At 43.6% G+C, this 19,889-nt stretch overlaps 1 protein-coding gene across 1 annotated transcript in view; it reads left to right on the top strand.

The window, feature by feature from the left end:
* The first annotated feature begins 8,064 nt into the window (after nt 1–8,064).
* The window catches only part of ADAM17 (ADAM metallopeptidase domain 17), a 36,662-nt gene continuing 24,837 nt past the window's right edge, over nt 8,065–19,889 (top strand). Inside the window, exon 1 of the mRNA XM_086460331.1 lies at nt 8,065–8,164. Coding sequence (XP_086316457.1) covers nt 8,065–8,164 — 100 coding nt within the window. The remainder of the gene's footprint in view (nt 8,165–19,889) is intronic.

Below are 19,889 nucleotides of genomic sequence, written 5' to 3'. Positions count from 1 at the left end.
ATTCACAAGTGTGGTCTACTACAGCTCTAATGAGGAATACCAAGAAAGTCTAATGCTACATTCCAAGTATTTCACGAATTGCTCTCTATTTCAGATATTGCCAGAAAAACTAAAAGGCATTAATCCATTCCAGCACAGCCTCTTTCTAGCCCACTCTTTTTCCGTTTCTTTGTAACGCAGATTGTACAGCATTCAACACATTAATTTTTCATAGCATATTTAAGTCTCCATTTACACTTAAATCCCATATTGCCAACATATCTTGTGAGGAAAAAAAAAACGAACAAAATCAGGAGTTCCACCTTGCAACTCTCACTCATGAGAACAAACCTCACTTGTAAAGCCACTGAATACTGATTTCAGAGTTTGCCCAAAAGAGTTTCATTTGTCTCTTACAAAGCTTCCTGTACAGCTCTAAGCCTATACAGGGACTGTTCATATGTATATATAGACACAGACACATACACACAAGTATATGGCCAAAGCAGTCAGCAGACAGTAGATTCCCATCAGATCTTTCCAAATCCAAATGTGTGCAAAGTTAATCTGTTAAAATATCTACTAATTTTTTTTTTTTTTTTTTTTACAGTTCAGTAGATGTTCAGTTGTCCAGCAGCCAGGTTTTGCTTGGGTTGCTGGAGTATACTGGCAATCAGTTCCCTCTGTGTCTCACACACCAAAATAGTACAGCTGGAGACTAGCCCACATTTCATTACTTCCCAAAAGCTCCACATTAGCTGCCTTTACATTAACAATATTTCCTGCAGATATATTAGCTCAATCAAAAATATTGCCCAGAAGAAGTACATTTTATCTTACCGAATACTGAGAATAATCTTTTCTTCTATTATATTTCAAATCAGAGAACCTTTTTCTTAGGAAAGAAAAGAGAACGAATAAAAATATCTGACGTCCCCTGAAAAGCAAAAGATTGGTACCAGAGATGTTAACTTTTACCAGTCTCTGTGACAGCTGTTCTGTGAGTAAGAGTAATCACCAGGATATATGTTGAATCACCAGGATGTATTTTAGAACCAGAACATAACAAAACCTAGCAATTTGAAATCAGGTCCAGTTCTTTTTTTTTTTTTCTTTTTTTTCTTCTTTTTTTTTTTTTTTTTACTGTAGCCATGACTGTTACCGAACAGTTGCATTGGTGAAAAGAAAATCTCGTGACAAACAAAGCAAGCTAAAAAATGGATCCTCTGAACTTTAAATAAATTATGTTGCTCTGTGGCATTTATACTGTCATTAGTGCTGTCAGTAGGTAAAAATTACAAGTAAGCTATCACAACGATCAAACAGAATAAATGTGTCCCTCTATAAAATATTGCAAGGCCTTTTCAGCCCAAATTTTGTGAAGTGTGCACAGTGGAACCTGTTCACATCAGCACTGATGGTAAGAGAACTCCCTAAACTGCCTAAAGTGATTTAGGATGAGATTTAAAATCCCATCCTGCTTCCATTTAGAGCAGTGCCAAAGCTCTGGTTCTCTGAACAGGGCTGGGATGCCTGTGAAAGTATGAATCACCTCGCCAGGGTGCATCTAGAGCTGTCTGTAAAGGTGAGAAAGGTAGGTGTGAAACTATCCAGCAAATCATCAAGGTGAGTGGTTTATATTCATCATCCTGTCTAGGAACACTAGAAAACTCTGGAAAACTCCTGAATGGCTTTGCCATTGACATCTGATGGATCTGCCATACGTATGTCCAGTTCTAAGACAGCAGCAAGCTTTAAATACGGAAAGGTGTTTTCTGTTTCCCTTCAGATCCCTATTAGGACAAAACTGTACCAGTCAGATGGCAGAATTATCTTCGTTGTTTATACATATAATCCTACATCGACATGTGCCACCTTTCCCAAGAACTGGAAAGGAATGGACGGAAGACTGCCAGCACCATCTCCTGGCAGATGTAAGAAACAGGGACCATTCTGTGTCAGAAAGTAGGGCCAAGTAATTTCTTTGTGGATTTTAAAAAGACTGTAACAGGAAGTAACTTCACAAGATTATATTCCCTTCCTAGGAAGACTAACTTTTGTATGCTTCAGGGAAGATAAGCATTATGTGTTACTATAATTATAGAGAACATATACAATTAGGAAGAACAAATTCAGATTGCTTCTGCCTTTAAAAAGCTGTCTCATGTTGGCCTCTCTGCTTTCCTTCATATTGTAATAATAGCAGACTTCCAAACTAGCACACCAGGTAAGTTAGTCCAGTTGCAGTGTATTAGTGTAGTCCTCGAAGACCACAGAAGTTCCCTGTACTTAGAAAATAATGGAATATATAGATGTCAAGAGTCGTAGTCAAGTTTCTGTCTTGCTGAGTAGGCAGGGGAAACAGCGGGAGAAGGCTATTAATACCATAAACTGCTGGATCATTAATGTGGAATGATATTATACCTACTTAGAAAGGGACAACCGCTGACACAGCACTAAGTAAGGGTGAGGCCTTCAGAGTAATGAAAGGCTGTATGGGAAAAAAGACCACCTATGGAGATAAAAGAGAGGAGAGTAAGTCAGATGACTTGGTGAGAGACAGCCATGAAAGAGAACAGAGGAGAAAAACAAAAAGAAAAAGATGAGGAAGAGAGGAATTCTAGAAACTTCTACAGTTTTTCCTTGAACAGGACAGAACTGGTACGGCACAGGAGTGCAGATCTCATTTATCAGAACAGTCTCAAGCAGGAAGAAGCAGAAGACTTAACCTCAGTGATCAAGACTAAGTATACCAGTCTTCTTGTCCGTTAACTCTTGCAGATCTGGTCTTGCTGTTAGGTCCCATGTTCCATGGTATTAAACAAGCACAAAGCCCTCCTTGTGTTACACAAGCACGGGTGGCACAGAATGGTGTGGGTTGGAAGGGACCTCAAAGCTCATCTAGTTCCAGCCCCCCTGCCATGGGCAGGGACACCTTCCACCAGACCAGGTTGCTCCAAGCCCCATCCAACCTGGCCTTGAACACTGCCAGGGAGGGGGCAGCCACAGCTTCTCTGGGCAACCTGTGCCACTGCCTCACCACCCTCACAGTGAAGAATTTCTTCCTAATATCTAATCTAAATCTCCCCTCTTTCAGTTTGAAACCATTACCCCTCATCCTATCACCACACTCCTTGATGAAGAGTCCCTCCCCACCTTTCCTGTAGGCCCCCTCCAGGTACTGGAAGGCCGCTATAAGGTCTCCCCGGAGCCTTCTCTTCTCCAGGCAGAACAACCCCAACTCTCTCAGCCTGTCCTCACAGGGGACACGCTCCAGCCCTCTGATCATCTTTGTGGCCCTCCTCTGGACTCGCTTAAGTAGGTTCATGTCTTTCACATGATTTGCTGCTGGGTTTTTTTCAATATTTTGGAGGTTATTTTACTTTGAGAAACTCCTGATTTTTTGCAGATGATCATGAAAGTGGAAGAGACTTATGAACTCATCGATTCCATTCTCCTCCCAAAGGAAAAATGCTCCTTATAAGACACTGAACTTCCCAGGACTTTGCCCAACTAAGATTCAAAAGCCAGAAGTAATAGGGGTTCCAATAATTCCCATGGGAAAATATGTGGCTTTATGCAGCCTACCTCTCCCACATGGGTGGGGTAGGGCTCTGCTTATCTCTTTAGCTCACAACCAAGATCAGGCCTTTTTCCTCAGGGCATCATCTACTATTCAAACATTCACAAAACAAAGGTAATCCTCCACCTTCCTCCAGGGCCTGACACAAAATCTACTTTCCTTTATAAGTGAATTATTAAACTGTATATTTTAGGAATCACTCTGATTAGTGGGCTAACCTCTTTCATCAAACGCTTGTTTTTAAAGGAACTCTTCTGAATGGGGTTGGCTGGCCAGTTAGCTGTGTCTGCACATCTCTAGCTTTTATTATTAACACAGGAAAACACATTTTTCTGGCTCTATATATTAAATTCTTTTGTTTCTTTTTTCATTCAATGTGCTGTGCTTGTGTCATTCCTCAACAAAACACACTAGATACTATTTCCCATTCATTTCTAATCATATCCAATGTATTTATCATATTCTTGTTTAGGCCCTAATAACATTAATAAAATGGCTTAAATTCCTTATTGAGAGAAGGAAAAAGTGCATTCCTGAGTACAAACACACTCCCAAAGTGCTCTTGTACTGGACACAAGATGATATATTTGTATAAATAAATTAAAAAAAAAAAAATCCCACCCAGACATGCCATCAAACTAACCTATGGATACAAGATAAACCATTGGTTTTAACATGGAATAAATAATATTGCTAAATCAATCACACATTTCCTAATTACTGTTTACTGTTTTGCTATTATATTCTCTAAACACCTTAATCTAACAATTCTATTGTGATGGGCTCTGTCAAAACACAAATCACAAACAGTCTATAACCCTAAAAATATTTACAAGCAATCAACTTTTATTGTTAAGGTGTCCTTGTGAGATAAGAAGTAAATGGAAAAAACAAACACATTCAGTGGGAAAATCCAACTGATAATAGAAAATGAAACCTTTTACCTGGCTTTCTGTAACGGTGAGAGATAAGAAAGCCCACCCATCGATTGAAAAATGAATCTGTACTAGGACCTCTGCAGTTCAATTTGCAGATAAAACTATTCCAAAAAGTTCAATCTGAAGTTGATTCTAAGAGTTCCAGAAAGATCCTGCAATATTAAATGACACCTGATAAAATGGCAAATGAACACTGATGTTTACGAATGCCAAGTATAACCTTCACCAAATCCTCATGATGACAAGCACTTGTTTAGTTGTTACGACTTTGGAAGGAGATCTTGGAAAGCTGGTGGAGCATCAGCTACCTGAAATCTCAACTCTGTACTCAGTGGACATCAAAAAATAGGAAAGTCACTAGAATGAACATATAAGCAGAGGAAAAGGATGTATCATATACTTCAGAACGGTATACTATAACTAAAAAAAATACAGAAAGAGGTGACTAGAATAAGCACAAATATGAAATAATTCCACATAAGGGATGAGTAAACAAAATAAGACTTTTCATTTGGGGGAAAAAAAAAAGCCCCCAAGGGTTACAATAGATCTCATGAATGACATCAATGGAGTTATAAAAGGTACAAAACTCAACAATAAATCCTTTTCAAGAGGATTGGAGAGGATTTCAACAATCTTAGTGTACCAAGTGCCAGAAGCTTGCTAGGTTCTGAAACCCACCAACTGAACTGGGCAGCACTCGGAGAAGGTATGGCCACAGTGGAAAACTTAAGAGAACTTCCTGTGTCTGTGTTCCTCTGCTGGAACAGTTCATCATCGGCCTTCTCTCCGATCTGTTTCAAACTGAGATGTCGACTTAAACAAAGGCTCATTAATTAACAGTAGACAAAATGAACAGTAACAGATTCTCAACAGATTCTCTCTGTTCATCCAAGAAACTCCAGGATGCAAGAACTGAAATTCCATGGTGTAAATTCTTGCCTAAAATTTTCTTGGCATCTAAGGAGTGGATTGTATCAAATGTCACATTGGGGTTTTTTTAAATGTTTCCTGGGGAAAGCTGGAGAACCACTGACCATTAAAACTGACACCTGTTCTGCACAGCTTAGTAGCAACTAGAATTAGAGCATACATGGACAGATAGGATTTACTAGAGAAAGGTCAACAAGGGTTCTGCCAACATTGTTTTTGCAAAGAGAAGTCTTGCCTTATAAACTTGGTGTGAATGTGTCAGCAAGCACTTGAATAAGAGAGACTGGAGAGATACAGTTGGCTGAGATTTCTGAAAGACTTTCAACACTTCTTTGCCAAAGGCTCTAAAGCAGACTAAGCAACATGGGATAAGAGAGAAGATCCCTGCATGGATTAAAATGTGGTTGAAAGACTACGAGTAAACGGTCAGTTTTCCCAGTGAAAGGAAGTCACCAATGCCCCTTCACATCTCTGTGCTTATTCATAAATGATTTGCATAAGGAGTGATGAGACAAAGCTTGCTGATGATATCGCGTTATTCATGGAAGAAAAGGTGTGGCTGAGAAGAATTGCGGAAAGACCTTTCAATACCCAGGGCTCAACCACCCACACTCATGCTCTATGGTATGGGAGACATCTTAATGTTCTGGCACAGGACCTAATGGAGACCCACGTTCTTCCGAAGCCTCGGTAAGATACTGTGTGTCATCTGAAATAGCATTAGACACCTACATGTGGGCAACTGAACTGAGCCTTCAGTGACTGGCAGTAAAACGGTGCATACAGACAGATGCAAAGTAAGACCCACAGGGAAAACACAGTTCTGCATTACACGTAGAGTAACAGTGTCTGAACTGACCATTACACTTCAGGAGTGAGATCTTGGAAATTTAATGTTATTTGTAGGACAATGGCAGCTCAGTGGAGACCAACAGCACACTGAATGGCAGAAATACTTAGGAACAAAGCTGAGAACAAGACAGGGAATGTTATTATGCCACTTTATAAATCCACTGTATGCCCTTATTTTGAACACTGTATGCCGTTCCAGTCCACCACCACAAACAGGAATAATAGAATTGGTAAAGTTTATAGAATAGCAACAAACACCTTCCATCGAAAGAAAAGCTAAATTTTACTTGAACTTGTCAGTCTGCAAGAGAAGCCTGGCCAAACTGAAAGGGACTGTCGTGGAGGCTGTAAAGTGATGACTGGCATAGAGAAAGCAAAACTCTTTACTGTCCTTTCCAAAGCAAGAAGCAGGGGTCATCAAATGATGTCATGAAATGTTGGGTCGAAAGCAAATAAAGTGATTCTCCATACATACAATGACTCTGTGGAACTCCCTGCCACAGGATATTACGGGTGCTACAAGTTTACAAGCATCTTTACAAGACCCTCTACAAGCAGTAGAGGGTCAACTGGACAAATGTCTGGAGGAGATATATTGAGAGCTACAAAGTAAGAAGATATGACCTCTGATTTTGGGAGTTAGTTGGAAATTCAAAGCTGGAAACTTCACCAGTGGTCTGGCCACTTGTAATCTTCCCATCTTTGGAGACAAGAAACTGGGAGGAATACACTCTTGGTTTAAGCACGATGTCTGTCTTCATGTTCTTATGAAAAATTGAGTAAGGAATAACTTTATTCATGCTATAGCTATTGAAGTGTTTCAGGTTAACTAATGAGCAGTGTGACAAAATGCAGGATGGGTGACGGTGACATTTTTTCTCCATTTTTGCAGAGTACATCACTTGCCATCGTCTTTGCTATACACATCAGCAAACAGGTAACAGATCAAGCTAATTCTGGAAAACTTAACTGGCATGCTACAGCACAGCTGTAACTCAAGTATATTTTCCTATGTTTTTATCGCAATAAGGTGTGCTGTTTGGAAACAGCTGACTCGTGGTCTCATTGCTCATTACTTGTACTAAGTGCCACAATCCTCAGCCGTGTTAAGAAAACTACACAAAACCCAGTCATCTAGTAAAGCCCCTCCCGTGAACTGAGAAGAAACGACCTTCTGCAAGTTGCAAACACAACTAACTGTATGAGACATCACTGTGCGTGTGAGAAGATGTGAGAGTGCTGGAGTACCCCCCGTGGCGGGCCTGCATCCCGAGCTCACCCCAGAGAGGGGCTGCAGAAACACAGAGCCCCTTCCCCTTCCAGGTGGCACACGGGAAGCCTGTTCCCCCTCCGGAGGGGAGCTCCGCGGTAAGGATGCCCCAAGAAAACGAGTGCCCTTGGAGGGAGGAACGCTGCACCCAGGGCCTCACGGTGCAGCCGTCGCCGCAGACAGCGACCGCGATAACGGCCCCCCACCTCGCACCGAGAGCGGGCTGCCCCCAACAGCCGCCCCGCCGGAACCAGGCCCCCCGCCGGGCCTCGCCGTCCCTCAGCGCCCGACCTCGCCGTCCCTCAGCTCCCGCCCCCGCCGCCTAAGATGGCGGCCCCGCCCGCACCCACAATGCTCCGCGGGCAGCCGCCGCGCTTCCGGGTGCGGGCCCAGGAGGGCGGCGGGCCCGGCACGGCGCGTGGGGCCGCGGTGGCGGGCGGAGGGCGAAGTTTCCCCGACTGGATGCGAACGAGCGAGCGGACGGAGCGGGAGGGAGCCGCGCCCGCGCCATGAGGCTCCGGCTGTGGCTGGTCGCTGCCCTGGTGTGGCTGTGGGGGCCGGGCGGGCTGGAGGCGCTGGGGCGCCCGCCGCGCCGGCAGCAGCGCTACGGTGAGGGGCAGGGCAGGACCACGGCAGCCGCCGGCGGGGGCGAGAGGGAGAGACCATTGCTGCGGGACGGGGGGAGAGGGGCACGTTCGGCTCTGCCGAGGGGCAGCGGTGAGGTGTGTGGGGTGGGGAGAGACCACTGCCGAGGGGCGGGGGGGGGTGTTAGGAAGAGACCAGTGCCGTGGGGCGGGGGGAGAAGGGCAGACCCGCCTCTGCGAGGGGGTAGTGGGGTGGCGGGTTTGGGGAGAGCCCACCGCCGTGGGGCGCACCCGCCTCTGCCGAGGGGAGCGGTGGGGGAGTGGGGAGAGGGTGTGGGGCAGGGCCGGTGCTGTGGGCACGGGAAGGGGCTGGGGACGCTGCGGCCGGGCCGAGCAGCCTCCTGAAGGCCGGGCCGCGGCGGTGGGCAAGGCCGCGGCCTGCTCTCGTGCCTGGCCCCCGGTGGGCGGGTGTGCGCTGGGGAGCCCCCCCGGGGCGCGGGGGGCCCTCGAGACCGCGTAGGCCCCGTCCCGGTGTGGCTATGATCCCCCTGTAGCTGAAGGCGTTCCTGATGGGCAGTGTTTGGGGGTCATTGCTGTCTGCAGGGGGGCGATGAGACCGCTTTATCTTCACACTGGAGGTGCGCTAAAGAGTTTTCCTCACAAGAGTTTGCGTTATGTTAAGGCAGGATAATCATATAAATGGCTTCCCTTCATAGTTCTGGTTGGAGAGTCACCGTTGCAGAGAGAGCCTGAAGCTATTGGAGCTGAATGTGACTTCTAGAAAGCTTGACATGGAGGAGAACCATTGCTTTATTTAACTTCCGTAAACTTAGTTTTGCATCTGAACTTTTACTTCGGAGTGAAGAAGTTGCAAACTTCTGTTTGAAAAACAAAAGGTTATCACTGAAATGGCAGATGAGCTCTTCCGAGAGAGCTCGTGTATTACCCAGTCAAATGTCCTGTCTCCAGTTGGTGTGGCCAGCGGTGGCTGCTTCAAGTCCCCTTTCTTTGCTGAGATCTCTTGGCAGATTTCCCGTCAGGCGTCCAGGCTGTGCCTCTGTCCTCCTCTCCCACGCCTGAGGTGAACTTGTGGTTCTGTGCAGACCTCAGCAGTGGGTGACTGCAAGAGGCTGGGAAGGATAGGGTTCAGTGGTGGATGCTCCAGGAAGTGTAACAGAAACAGAACAAACACAGCGTGTCCCTTCAGTGTCAGGCAGGTCAGGGAGCTGTTCAAAGAGAGGTTGCATCTTGGGCTGTCAGATCTTTATGCCTTCTGAAGGACCCATCTGCTATGAATTTGTACAGTCTTTATATGATACCTTTGGTATTCTTGGCCTCCATACCACCATCCCTGGACTGTGAGCTCAGTTCGATGGACTACTGCATGGAGGGAAAATGCCTTTATTCTGTTTCTAAATTTTGACTGTTTCTGTTGTCAGAAATAGTGAATATGGAGGAATTATTAATTTTCTTCACAGCTTTAGTGACTATGTTATTTGTCTCCTCTGTCATCTCTTTTTTTTTTCTTTTTGTGGGAAAATCTTAGGCTATATAATAATTCTTAGTATGCAGGAAAAAACCCTTTATTGGCCTTTATTACTATTGTCTATACACCTTCTATTTGTATTGGATTTTAATTTTTATTTATTTGAGGTGTATGACCAGGACTGCAGGCAGAATTTGTGATACAAAAGCACCGTGGATTTATAGTGATAAATGCTTTTGGTTTTGTTTTATTTCTGAGTAGTTTTTTGGCCTTTTGGTCTAATAGTCACTCCAGTGTGGGTTTTTGTTTCTTTTAAAATTTTTGAGTGGTAATAACTATCCTGAAATGCTTTGCTGTTCAGATATAGTGAGGATTTCTTTTTTTCTTGTGTTACTTCGCACACTGAATTTCATCAAGCATTTTGTTGTTCTGTCATTCAGTAAACTAAAGACATAGAAGCATTTTGTGAGGGAGCTTGAAAAATCCAGGTGTGCTCCACTGTGTTACATTTATCATCACGTTTCATCCCTTCAGAACACTAATACATACGAGGCACTACTTCCCTAGTGTCTTACTTAGCCACAGGTCGAGTAATTCACACTGTTGTTGTTACTGTTACCCATTGGTCAGGTAGAGAAGTTGGGCCTTTTTGGCTGATACCTGGAGTGGAAACTGGTCCTGCAGTTACCACCTTTCAGGCCACCTGCAATTAGACCAGTGGCACCAGCCTTGCGTACCAGGATTAGTAGTTGACTAGTTTCATTTTTTCTGTGCTTTACAACTCTTGGGTTAATACTTTCATGTCCTGTTGACTTATTGCTCATTTTTTTGGTTTGTTCTAAAGTCCTTTTTCTTGAGTCTTTAATGGGAGGCAGGTCTTTAGATTCATCCTATCAGGCTTTTGGGGACCTTCCTAGTTTCCTCTCCAGTGAATGCTGAAGTTGATTATTCTCTTACTTTTTTGTACTGGCCTTTAGCATCTGTTCTCGGGGTCATCTTGGCAGCTTACTTGCTTTACAAGCCCCTTTGATTATTTGGCTCGGTCGCTTCTTTTGATATAATAAAAGCTATTTCAAGTATTGGCTTTATGCCATTTACAAGCTGCTCTTCAAGATATCTTTGCCTGCTTTACTGTGGTTTTATGTTCATCTTTTGCTGGAGTTCTGTTGTTCTTATCTTCCACAGCTTGGTTTTCTGAAATATTTTCTTTTCCTTCTAATAACTTCAACTTTGCTATTTTGAGAGATCTGTTTAACCACAGAGCTTGAGTTTTGTGAACTGAAATTGGATTTCTGGTGAGCAGTATCTTTTAAGGAAGTTTCAAGGGTTACCATTTTGTTATTTCTATTAAGAACTTTCTTGCTTATTTCTCTAAAAGCTCAGTTTTTCAGGAAGGAAAAAAAATGATTATACAGTGAAAAATAGAATTGCACAAAGAATAGAATAAGTAGCTAAAAAAATGTGGGTCATTTCCCAGCATTTTTCAGCTGAAGTAATCTTAGGGTGTGGTGCTCCAGCAGCCTAAACTGATCTAAATTGGGACTGCCACAGTCTTGGCCTCAGCTTTCTGATCCCTTCCCCGTTCCTGTGAGCACATTCATGGAGCTAAGCTGCCTGGAAGCTAATTGCTGCTTTTTTTTTTTTTTTTTTTTTTTTTTGGTAAGTGGTAGGGTGTCTGTGCTCAGGTGTTTTCTGTTTGTGGAGTCTGCTCCCTGGACTAGTGTCCAAGTACCTGCCCCGTGTGTTGGGTTGTGCTCAAGGTGAGGGATGAAGGTATCCACCTCAGTTTGTTGCCTTTAGATGATCTGAAGCGGTGCTCTTTTTAGTAGCATTGACAGCAGGGATTAATTTCTGGGAGAAGTGTGACTCTACTAGTCAATTCAATGCCTGTTAATATAGTTTTGCCTCTGAAAAATTAATATCAACTCTTTTACAAATTTTTTCTCTGTTGTTTATGTCTGAAGGTAACCTTTTATAACTGTTAAATATTAATGCTGTTTGTCTTGGAGCTCAGACTTATCTGAATGGTGTCAGGGCTTAATGTACTTGAATAACTGTGGAAATACCCAGCTTCAGCATCGTTGAATGTATCTAAAGAACTGCTCACATCCGTTTTACAACACAGTGGTATGAGTAGCGTGCTGCCACTGAGCAGCATGTATCCAGGATTGCCCAGAATAGGGTCTATATGTAAAATGTGTCTTACTCTGCTGTGAACTGTTCTGGATGAGATCTTTTTACCACAGACTAGGCAGGAAACTAAAAAAAATAAGATAGCTGTTCCTGTCCTGGGCAGATGATATTCTTTGAATCACGCACCGGTGGTCTTTTGCTGCCTGCTACATCGCACTAATAAAATCTTAGGCAGGTAACTTGGGCTCGAATTGTTTTTTTTCCACACTGCTCAAATACCACATAGAACTCGGAAGAAACTGCATGACCTGAAGAAATGACCTGTTCAAAAAATGGTTCGGTAGAAACCTACGCAATGCACATCAAAAGACTAGAATTTAGAAGTTGTTGAGTGAAAAAAACAAATGATCGTGATTGATGAATAAACTGGGGGAGCTGAGTGATACAGAGAGCAGCATAAAATCATTCACAGTCACTTTTGAATTCTGCTTCACACTTGATGTGACAAAGTACAGGAAGTCCGTAAGGCCAGGAATGTAACCGGCTGCCGGAGTTCAGGGTTGGAAGGTTAGTTCAGTGTCAGGGGCATTCATGTGTGACAAAATCCTCAAGCAAGATTAAATCTCGTCCTTCTGGACCGAAGTGTCTGTTGGAGAGCAAGGCAAGACCTAGGTAAGGGCTGAATGACTAATTTCCCTGCCGTAGTCTGCCAGTTTTGTTTCTGTTTCTTATCCCATTTTAATATCCTTTGAAGCAAGACAACTATTTTGGATTGAGCTGGTTTTGCAGTCTGACTCCACAAGCTGAGGGCTGGGTGTGTATCTCACCAGGCTCCACATGGAGGAGAACCCAAGAACAAGCAGCCTAATAGCAAGCAGTATGTTGCAGCGTGTGGTACCTGCCCGGGATGCTGTGGGATTATTTCAAAATTGTTGCAGGAATTGGTAGTGTTCCCGTAGGTGGTATTATAGGCTAAGTGAGAAAGATACAGTCTTCTGTACACTTTCTCTCCATATAAACAGCAAATGCTTCGTGTAGGCATGGCCTTATTGAATACAAATTATCAATGTGATTTTTGTGTTCTGGATTGGCAATCTGTTCTGTGGAGGTACTTAAACATCAAGGTTTTGAAGTACTTTTCTTGGGTTTGTTTTCTTTTATTCATGTGAATCAGTCAATGTTTCCATTTCCAACTGAAAAAAAAACCCCCGACAACCCATGATAAAAGTATAATTCCTGAGAGAAGTACTGAAGGTCAGCAAAGTGAAGAATGTCAACACTAGATTAAATTCTAATTACGAATGATCCTTAACTGTTGCAAGATTGTGGTAAGGGGAACACGATCAAGTGCTCAGTGAGAGCTTGGTTTTCAGTAGTGCCGATTTGGGCTGACCTTTAAGCAGCCAAAAAGTAAAATTCTTGTTTGCATTTAAGATTTGGGGAGGTTTTATTTTCCTTTCCCCCCACTGTAAGAACGGACATCTTTGCTGCTGCTGTTCATTGCTGATAGCAGCAGTGACTCATCTCAGTTTCACATTTCTGCTACTCTGGAATTTTTTGTGTGTGTGCAGAAGCCCCAGCGTGGCTTTCTGCTCTGCGGCTGGAAGGGCTGAGCGAGGAAGCGCAGCCAGCCAGCTCTTCAGCGCAGAGTTCTCCTCATCACACTCTAACGTTACACCAGGATTTAATTATGTGTTTAGTGGTCAGTAGAGAGTTATCTTTGAGGGAGAAGTTTATATTTAACTTTTTTATAAACAGGTTGATTCTTTTTTTTTTTCCCCCGTTTTTTTTCTAAACTGCAGGAGTCCGAGTTTGCCTGTTTCCCAGACTGATCAAGGGAAGCCCTTTGCTGTGTGTAATAAAAGGTTAACCAAGGTTTCTTTAATAAAAAACAGTACATCCTGCTGTCCTGTTCTATAGATTTCATATGCCACAGTTAAACTTGCTGGTTTTGGGGATATCCTGCAACCCTCTCAATGGTTCTAATGGTCTCCCTGATGTCTTCTATGCATTTTATTCATGCTGTTTTATTGCAGATGTATGCAGCCACGCTGCCCATATTTATGTTGGTTATGCCCTGCATCTCTTCACAATATGCATCCTTGTCTTCCTGTGCTGCTCTTGATATGCATTATTTGTACTTTTTTCTCCTCCTCGATACTTGCATTTTTAGCCTGCATAGGTACATGGCGGGTGGGAAGGGAAGGGGCTCTGTTGTGCAGGGCGGCACCTATAGCTGCCACCCACTCAGTATTGATCTGCAATTACTGCAGTGTTGAACAAGAACATGGTATATCCCTTGCAATCCTTGGCTTCCTTTCTCACCTTTTCAGATTGTTACTGAAATTGTTAAGTTCTGCCTCTCAGCATCTGTGTCGTGCCTTGAATTTTGGAAGGTCATGTCTGAGTAAGTCCAAAGTCATATCTATGAGGAGAAGAGATGGCAGTGAGATGGGGAGAAGGGCTTGGTCTCACACGTGTAGTCCAGCCAGTAATTAGTCTCCACCTAAAATCAGCTCCACTCAAACTTACTTTGTGACACAGCAGGACTTTGCGGTGTGGTCTCTAAGCACAGTAGTGAGGCTGACAGTTTTTGAGAGTCAAACAAATGATCTGTTTCCAGAGAACACTACATCCTGTGACTTGGCTGTTCTTGTCTGCTGGATATATGAAAGCATGTGATTTTTTTTTTAGTGTTTCTTGCTTTTTTGGGTTGGTTTTTTTTTTTTTTGAGCATTGAGTCATATGATGCTGTTCTGGTTTAAGATGAGACAGCTGTATTGCCCTTGTTTCACTTTGAATATGAGGATGTTAATTCAGTGGGCTTCCTTATTTTTGTAATGTGAATATTTGAGCAGGATATTGCCTTTTTTTTTTTTTTTTTCCTTTTTCAAAACGTGCTTTCTGCTTTCTCTAATAGAGCAGACTGAGTTGTTAAATCAAGTAGATTGAATACATTTTGTACCTCACTGGTCTGATGTAAGATGTATTTAGCGAAGGAGAAGATTTCCAAGGTGTGTGAGGTAACACGTACGAGCCGTTGGGGGTATTCAGCTGTATTCAAAACCACCAGAACTAGCAGTTTAATTATCTGTACAGCTTCTGCTAAACAGAACTTGCACCCTTAAGGAAACATTCACCCTGTCCAGAAACAGATGTCTATTTTACTGTAGGGAAGAAACTGTGGAGTAGTATAAGGGTGCAGCTATATGAACAAGTTTTTCCTGAGATGAGCTAAAGGGTGTTTTGTAAGTTGTCAGCTTTATCCATCACTGGGCGCTTCGGAATGTGTGGTAAGTAGAGAGTAGTTTACCCTGTGTAACTGCGGGAAAAGTATACCGGGGAATAGCTGGTAGACGGTACATCGGCAGCCTACCTTACCTCCCAGTGCGAGGTCTGTGTAACCATACCCTGAGGCTTTGTCTGTGCTGCACTGGTGACTAACTGAATTCGGGCACCTTGTTTTCTCACGTGGTTTGGCAAGTTTGGTGCAGTTGGGATCAAGTCAAAAACATGCCTTTTAAAGCATTCAGCAATGCTGACGTGGCTGGCCATTCTTGCTAACGAGTTTGTCTAGAAATGTATTTAAACAGAATGTAAACTTTTACCCTGTTACAGTTTATAAGCAAGCTGACATATATTTGTTTCTTGCTTTGAACCCATTTCTCACACGAGTTCTTCTATTCATGTATACTTGATGAGCAAAACAGCAGCCACTCCTTAGTGGAAACAAGTAAACATGATTTATCTGAACTGTTAAAAGCATGGGCTGTTTTGGGGTAAGTGTTTCAACTCACTTTGTTTTCTGTCTTTGGCAATGGCTCTGTACCAGATGTCCTGGAGAAAGCTGTAACAGCACATGTAGTGAGCTGTTATGGAACAGCTTTCCCACAGATGGATCTCCTCAACGCATCCTCTTCATCAGCAGTCTCCTGAAAGCAGTGTAAACTGTTAAGAGGAGGTACCCGTAAACATTTAGACATGACTGCATCACCTGCCTGGTGAAGACCGTTTGTGTGCCCAGTTGAGATATGAATATATTGGCCTTCTCCATTAGCACTCCCTGGAATGGTGCTGCCGTCAAACGATCCCACTGTTGCAGCGAGTAACCGGCTGTTACCACAAACATGAGGGCAGCTGTTTTGTGTGGGGTGGTGGTGACCTGCTTTAGCTCATATGGTTTAGGTTGGAAAGTCTCCAGTCTGTTTCCTGGTCTGCATTCTGACTGAGACTGTGAATTATATTTGAAGTGGCTACATTTGGTTACTTTAATTAAAATATTTTAAAGTATGAAGTTGAGCAGAATGTGGAGAATAAAAAAAAGAAATAGGAACAATAAAGAATGTGGAGCCTTTCAACCGTTCAGTCACTCCCCTGCTGAATCAGAAAGATTGTTGTTACGTGCTCCTAAGCTTTTGATACGTGTTTGATACCCATGGGAAATCAGCTCGAGGTCATTACCTGGGCTGTAGTCAGAGTGCCACACAGAATACAGCCCATTTTTCAGTCTTGGAGATGCCCGTGGTTTAACAGTCACACTGCAAAATCCTCCCCGAGTGTGCTTGTTCAAGGACTACTCTCTGTAGGCTTGTCATCCCGTCCCGGTGCCTTTTGACAGGAGATTTATTTCTACTTTTATTCCCTTTGGGATGGTTGGAGAAATATCTGCAATCATTTCTGCAAACCCCTCTGATGCTCTTATGGTCATTTTTAAAATCCTGGAAGTAATATTTTTTAAATATTGTTGGATCTTGTGGTTTTTAAGTAGAGACGTTTTCTGTCATGGGATAGTTGTGAAGAGAGTTTTTAAAAGTATTGATTGTTTTCTGTGTTAAAATGTCGTGCTTCTAGATAAGCTTAACTTTTCCTTTGCACTGCATTATTTATAGAATGCTCATGAAATGGCTGACCTGCCACACTTACTTACTGCTTTCTGGGCAATAGATGGGGCATGAGATCATGGGAATTTACTGTTCTGCTTATGAAACTGAGCTGGTTGGAGAAGGATGCCATTGGTATTTGAACTGTTAGCTGAATGTTTGAAGAGAAACCTCTTCTTTTGAAATATATGTGGTGGCCTCCGACTCGGTGAACTAAGCTGTTGCCCAGCGCATTGTTGAGCTCTTTGCTGCTGGAGCAGCCTGCTGCAGTGCGTACTGGCCCATAATTTATTTAAAGGATACTTTTCTGTGTTAAGTTGCAAAGTCTAGTGGCAGTAGGCTTCCAGCCTTGAAACGAGGTGAAAGAAAAGGAGGAAACAGTGAGTTCAAAGCTGCGGGCAGAGGAAAAGTCACTGCTGGATTTCTTCTTGAGAACTTTGGGGTATCATCTTTGTCACTGATGGTCCTTCCTTCTTTCTCTTACAAAGCTGAGATGTGTATGTTCTGGAGAGTTCCCCTCCTGAGGGGAGAAGGTGCAATGAGATGAAGGCTAGCGAGCATAAATAAATAAATATTTTGGATAGTGGGATGAAATTAAGATGTCCTTGTCCAAAAAGAGAGGAATGCCGAAATCTGGGAGGGGCCCGAAGGGAAGGAACGGCAGGAAAGTGGTTTGGGAAAACCTGAGTCAGCTGTATGCTGTTGAAGCCCATGGGGAATGACTCTTGGACCATAGTGAAGATAATGAGGAAGGAATGCCAGAAAGATTATTAAACTAGAATAAAAAGTAGTCAAGCATATGCTTGCTGTGGCTCCCATCCACAGACTGCTGTACAGTTCTGTATTTTGTTTAAAATAATGGCACCTCATCTTTTATTTTCAGTAAGCCATGACCATGGATTCATTTTCACAGTATGAAAATTTTACAGAAAAATTTTAGTTCGAGTGTGTTACGAATATATTTTTTTTCCACATCTGTCTGATACCTGAATTAGTTCACAGATTTATGTCTAGCAGCAGCATGTCTGAAGTCCTTACTTATGTCGCAAGTAAAATTGTAAGCAAACAAATTTCGGAAGAGTAAGAGGAAATATGAACAAGTGCATTCATGTTGCAGGGTTACAGGAACTAGGAGTGTCCTGTGTTTCATTTGTTACTTCAACAGAATCATCTTACTCATCTTCATCAACTCTGTAGGTCTCGTTCTTACTACCCTTCCTGTGTCTGTGTGAGGCATTTCCAGAAGGGTGTTTGTGTGTTTTGAGGTGGAGCAGGACTTCTGAAGTCCTCCTTGCCTAGCAAATAACCTAGTTTCTCTAGCAGAATTCTCAGTTCTCTTGCCATGAAACTGAGACATTTTGTCTGGCTGTAGTGCCAGCTGCATCTTGCTCTTTGGCATGACCTTCCCCTGCTTCTGGGCTGTACTTTGCAGGCAGAGGTGGAAAGGGGCAGAAGGAATAGTGTTTTGCAGCTGGGGTTGTGCCTCTCGGGCAGACCTTGTGCTTGGCAAGTCCCCATGTCAGTAAGTCCCCGAGTAGCGCAGCAGTGGTACCACACCTCTCTTGCTTCATGGCCCACATACCACACGCTTACTCTGTACCATGAACCACCGTTTGGTATCCCGTGTATCAACATTCACTTTAATTGAGGGGTCTGCTCTAGCTGAGTGTGTTGAAAGAACAGGTTGCCCAGAGAAGCTGTGGCTGCCCCCTCCCTGGCAGTGTTCAAGGCCAGGCTGGATGGGGCTTGGAGCAACCTGGTCTAGTGGGAGGTGTCCCTGCCCATGGCAGGGGGGTTGGACTAGATGGTCCTCAAGGTCCCTTACAACCAAGATTCTATGGTTAATCTTAGGTTTAATTAAAAGAATTTAGGACTAGGCAGTTCAATGATTTTTATTTTTTTTCATTCAGAATTGATTTTCCCTGCCTGTCCCTATTCTCCTCCCAGGTGGTTCTGGATGAGGGCAGGTGCCAGATGATAAGCAATGAATTATAATGGGCTTTTTAAAGAAAAGGCGTGTTTGGGGGATTTTTAGATATTTGCTCACTGTGTGGCTCTAGTGAACCTGCTCGGCAGCATGCGGTGAGCTAATGAAGAAGGCGCTGCCTGGCACGCAGCAACTGAGCATGTAAGGGGGAAAAAAACCACAACACAAAGGAAGGTGGGGGAAACCTACCTTTGCCTATAACCCGAAACGCAGGGCAACTGATTGCAGGTGCTCTGGACCTGTGGGTTGTAAACAGAAATCAGGAAGTTGCGACTGCGCTGCCCTTCCTGTGTTGCTCAACGGCAGGGGAGAGGCAGCCGGGGAGGGAGAAGCCTGGGAGCTGCTGCTTGGTGGCTTCTGCTGCAGAAGGCAGCCGTGTTGCCTGTCCATCACTTTGCTAGTAAGTCCGGTGCAAGGCCAAGAGGGCTGTGAGGGTCATCTGTTTCTGCAGCTCCCTCACTGCCAGTGTACAGAAGCACATGTGTGCACATACGCTGGTGGTTAACTCTCCTCACCCGTCCCCTTGCAAAAGAGAAAGCAAGGTGCTTGCCTTGCCCCAAACAGTGTGCCCACTCTTAAAGGCTTTCTTGGGCTTTAGAGGCATGTATTTGGGGATAAATGATAGTACTGAGTGTCTTTTTAAAAAATAAATAAATAATTTCAGGAACTATACCAATCTAGATTTCAAGTTGGCAATCTTGGCTTGTTACACAAGAGCCAGTAAAACCCAGCTTACTAGTGGTGGTGCTGCTTACTTAAAAGTCCAATAAAACACGTGAGGTTACTTGGCTGAGTGGTGTAAGCTAGTGATCAGGGGCTCTGAGGAAGTGGAAGGCCATCTTCATTAAATAAAACCCACTTTGGTAGCTATCATGTCTGGTTAAGAAGCACAATTGGAAATGGAGGGAAAAAAATGTGAGTTTTTTCAACAAAGAATGACTGGGTGAGTACTTCTGCCTCTTGTAAAATAAATCTGACTCCTCATTTGGTTCAGTGAAAAGAGTGAACGCTTCTGGCAGAGAAGGAAGGTGGTGATGTGGGAATAAGGGCCTCTGTTTAAGGCTGTAAATAGCAAATGAGTCGATTGGCGCTGGTGGAAGCAAAGGTAGTTGTCAGGTGTCTTGCCGGGTGGTGGGTGCTCTTGGTGAAGGGATGCCTTACGAAGCAACAGAAGGCTTTATCAGAGAGAGTCAAACACTGTTGGCAGCAGGCATTGTGTCCTCGTTAGTGGTGGAGTCGTCTGCAGAATATTGAGCTGAATTTG

Source organism: Leptosomus discolor, chromosome 2 (genome assembly GCF_034619465.1).
Source record: "Leptosomus discolor isolate bLepDis1 chromosome 2, bLepDis1.hap2, whole genome shotgun sequence".
NCBI classification, from domain to species: domain Eukaryota; kingdom Metazoa; phylum Chordata; class Aves; order Leptosomiformes; family Leptosomidae; genus Leptosomus; species Leptosomus discolor.
The sequence above is the reverse complement of the archived record's forward strand: the minus strand, read 5'-3'. Positions and strand labels throughout refer to the sequence as shown.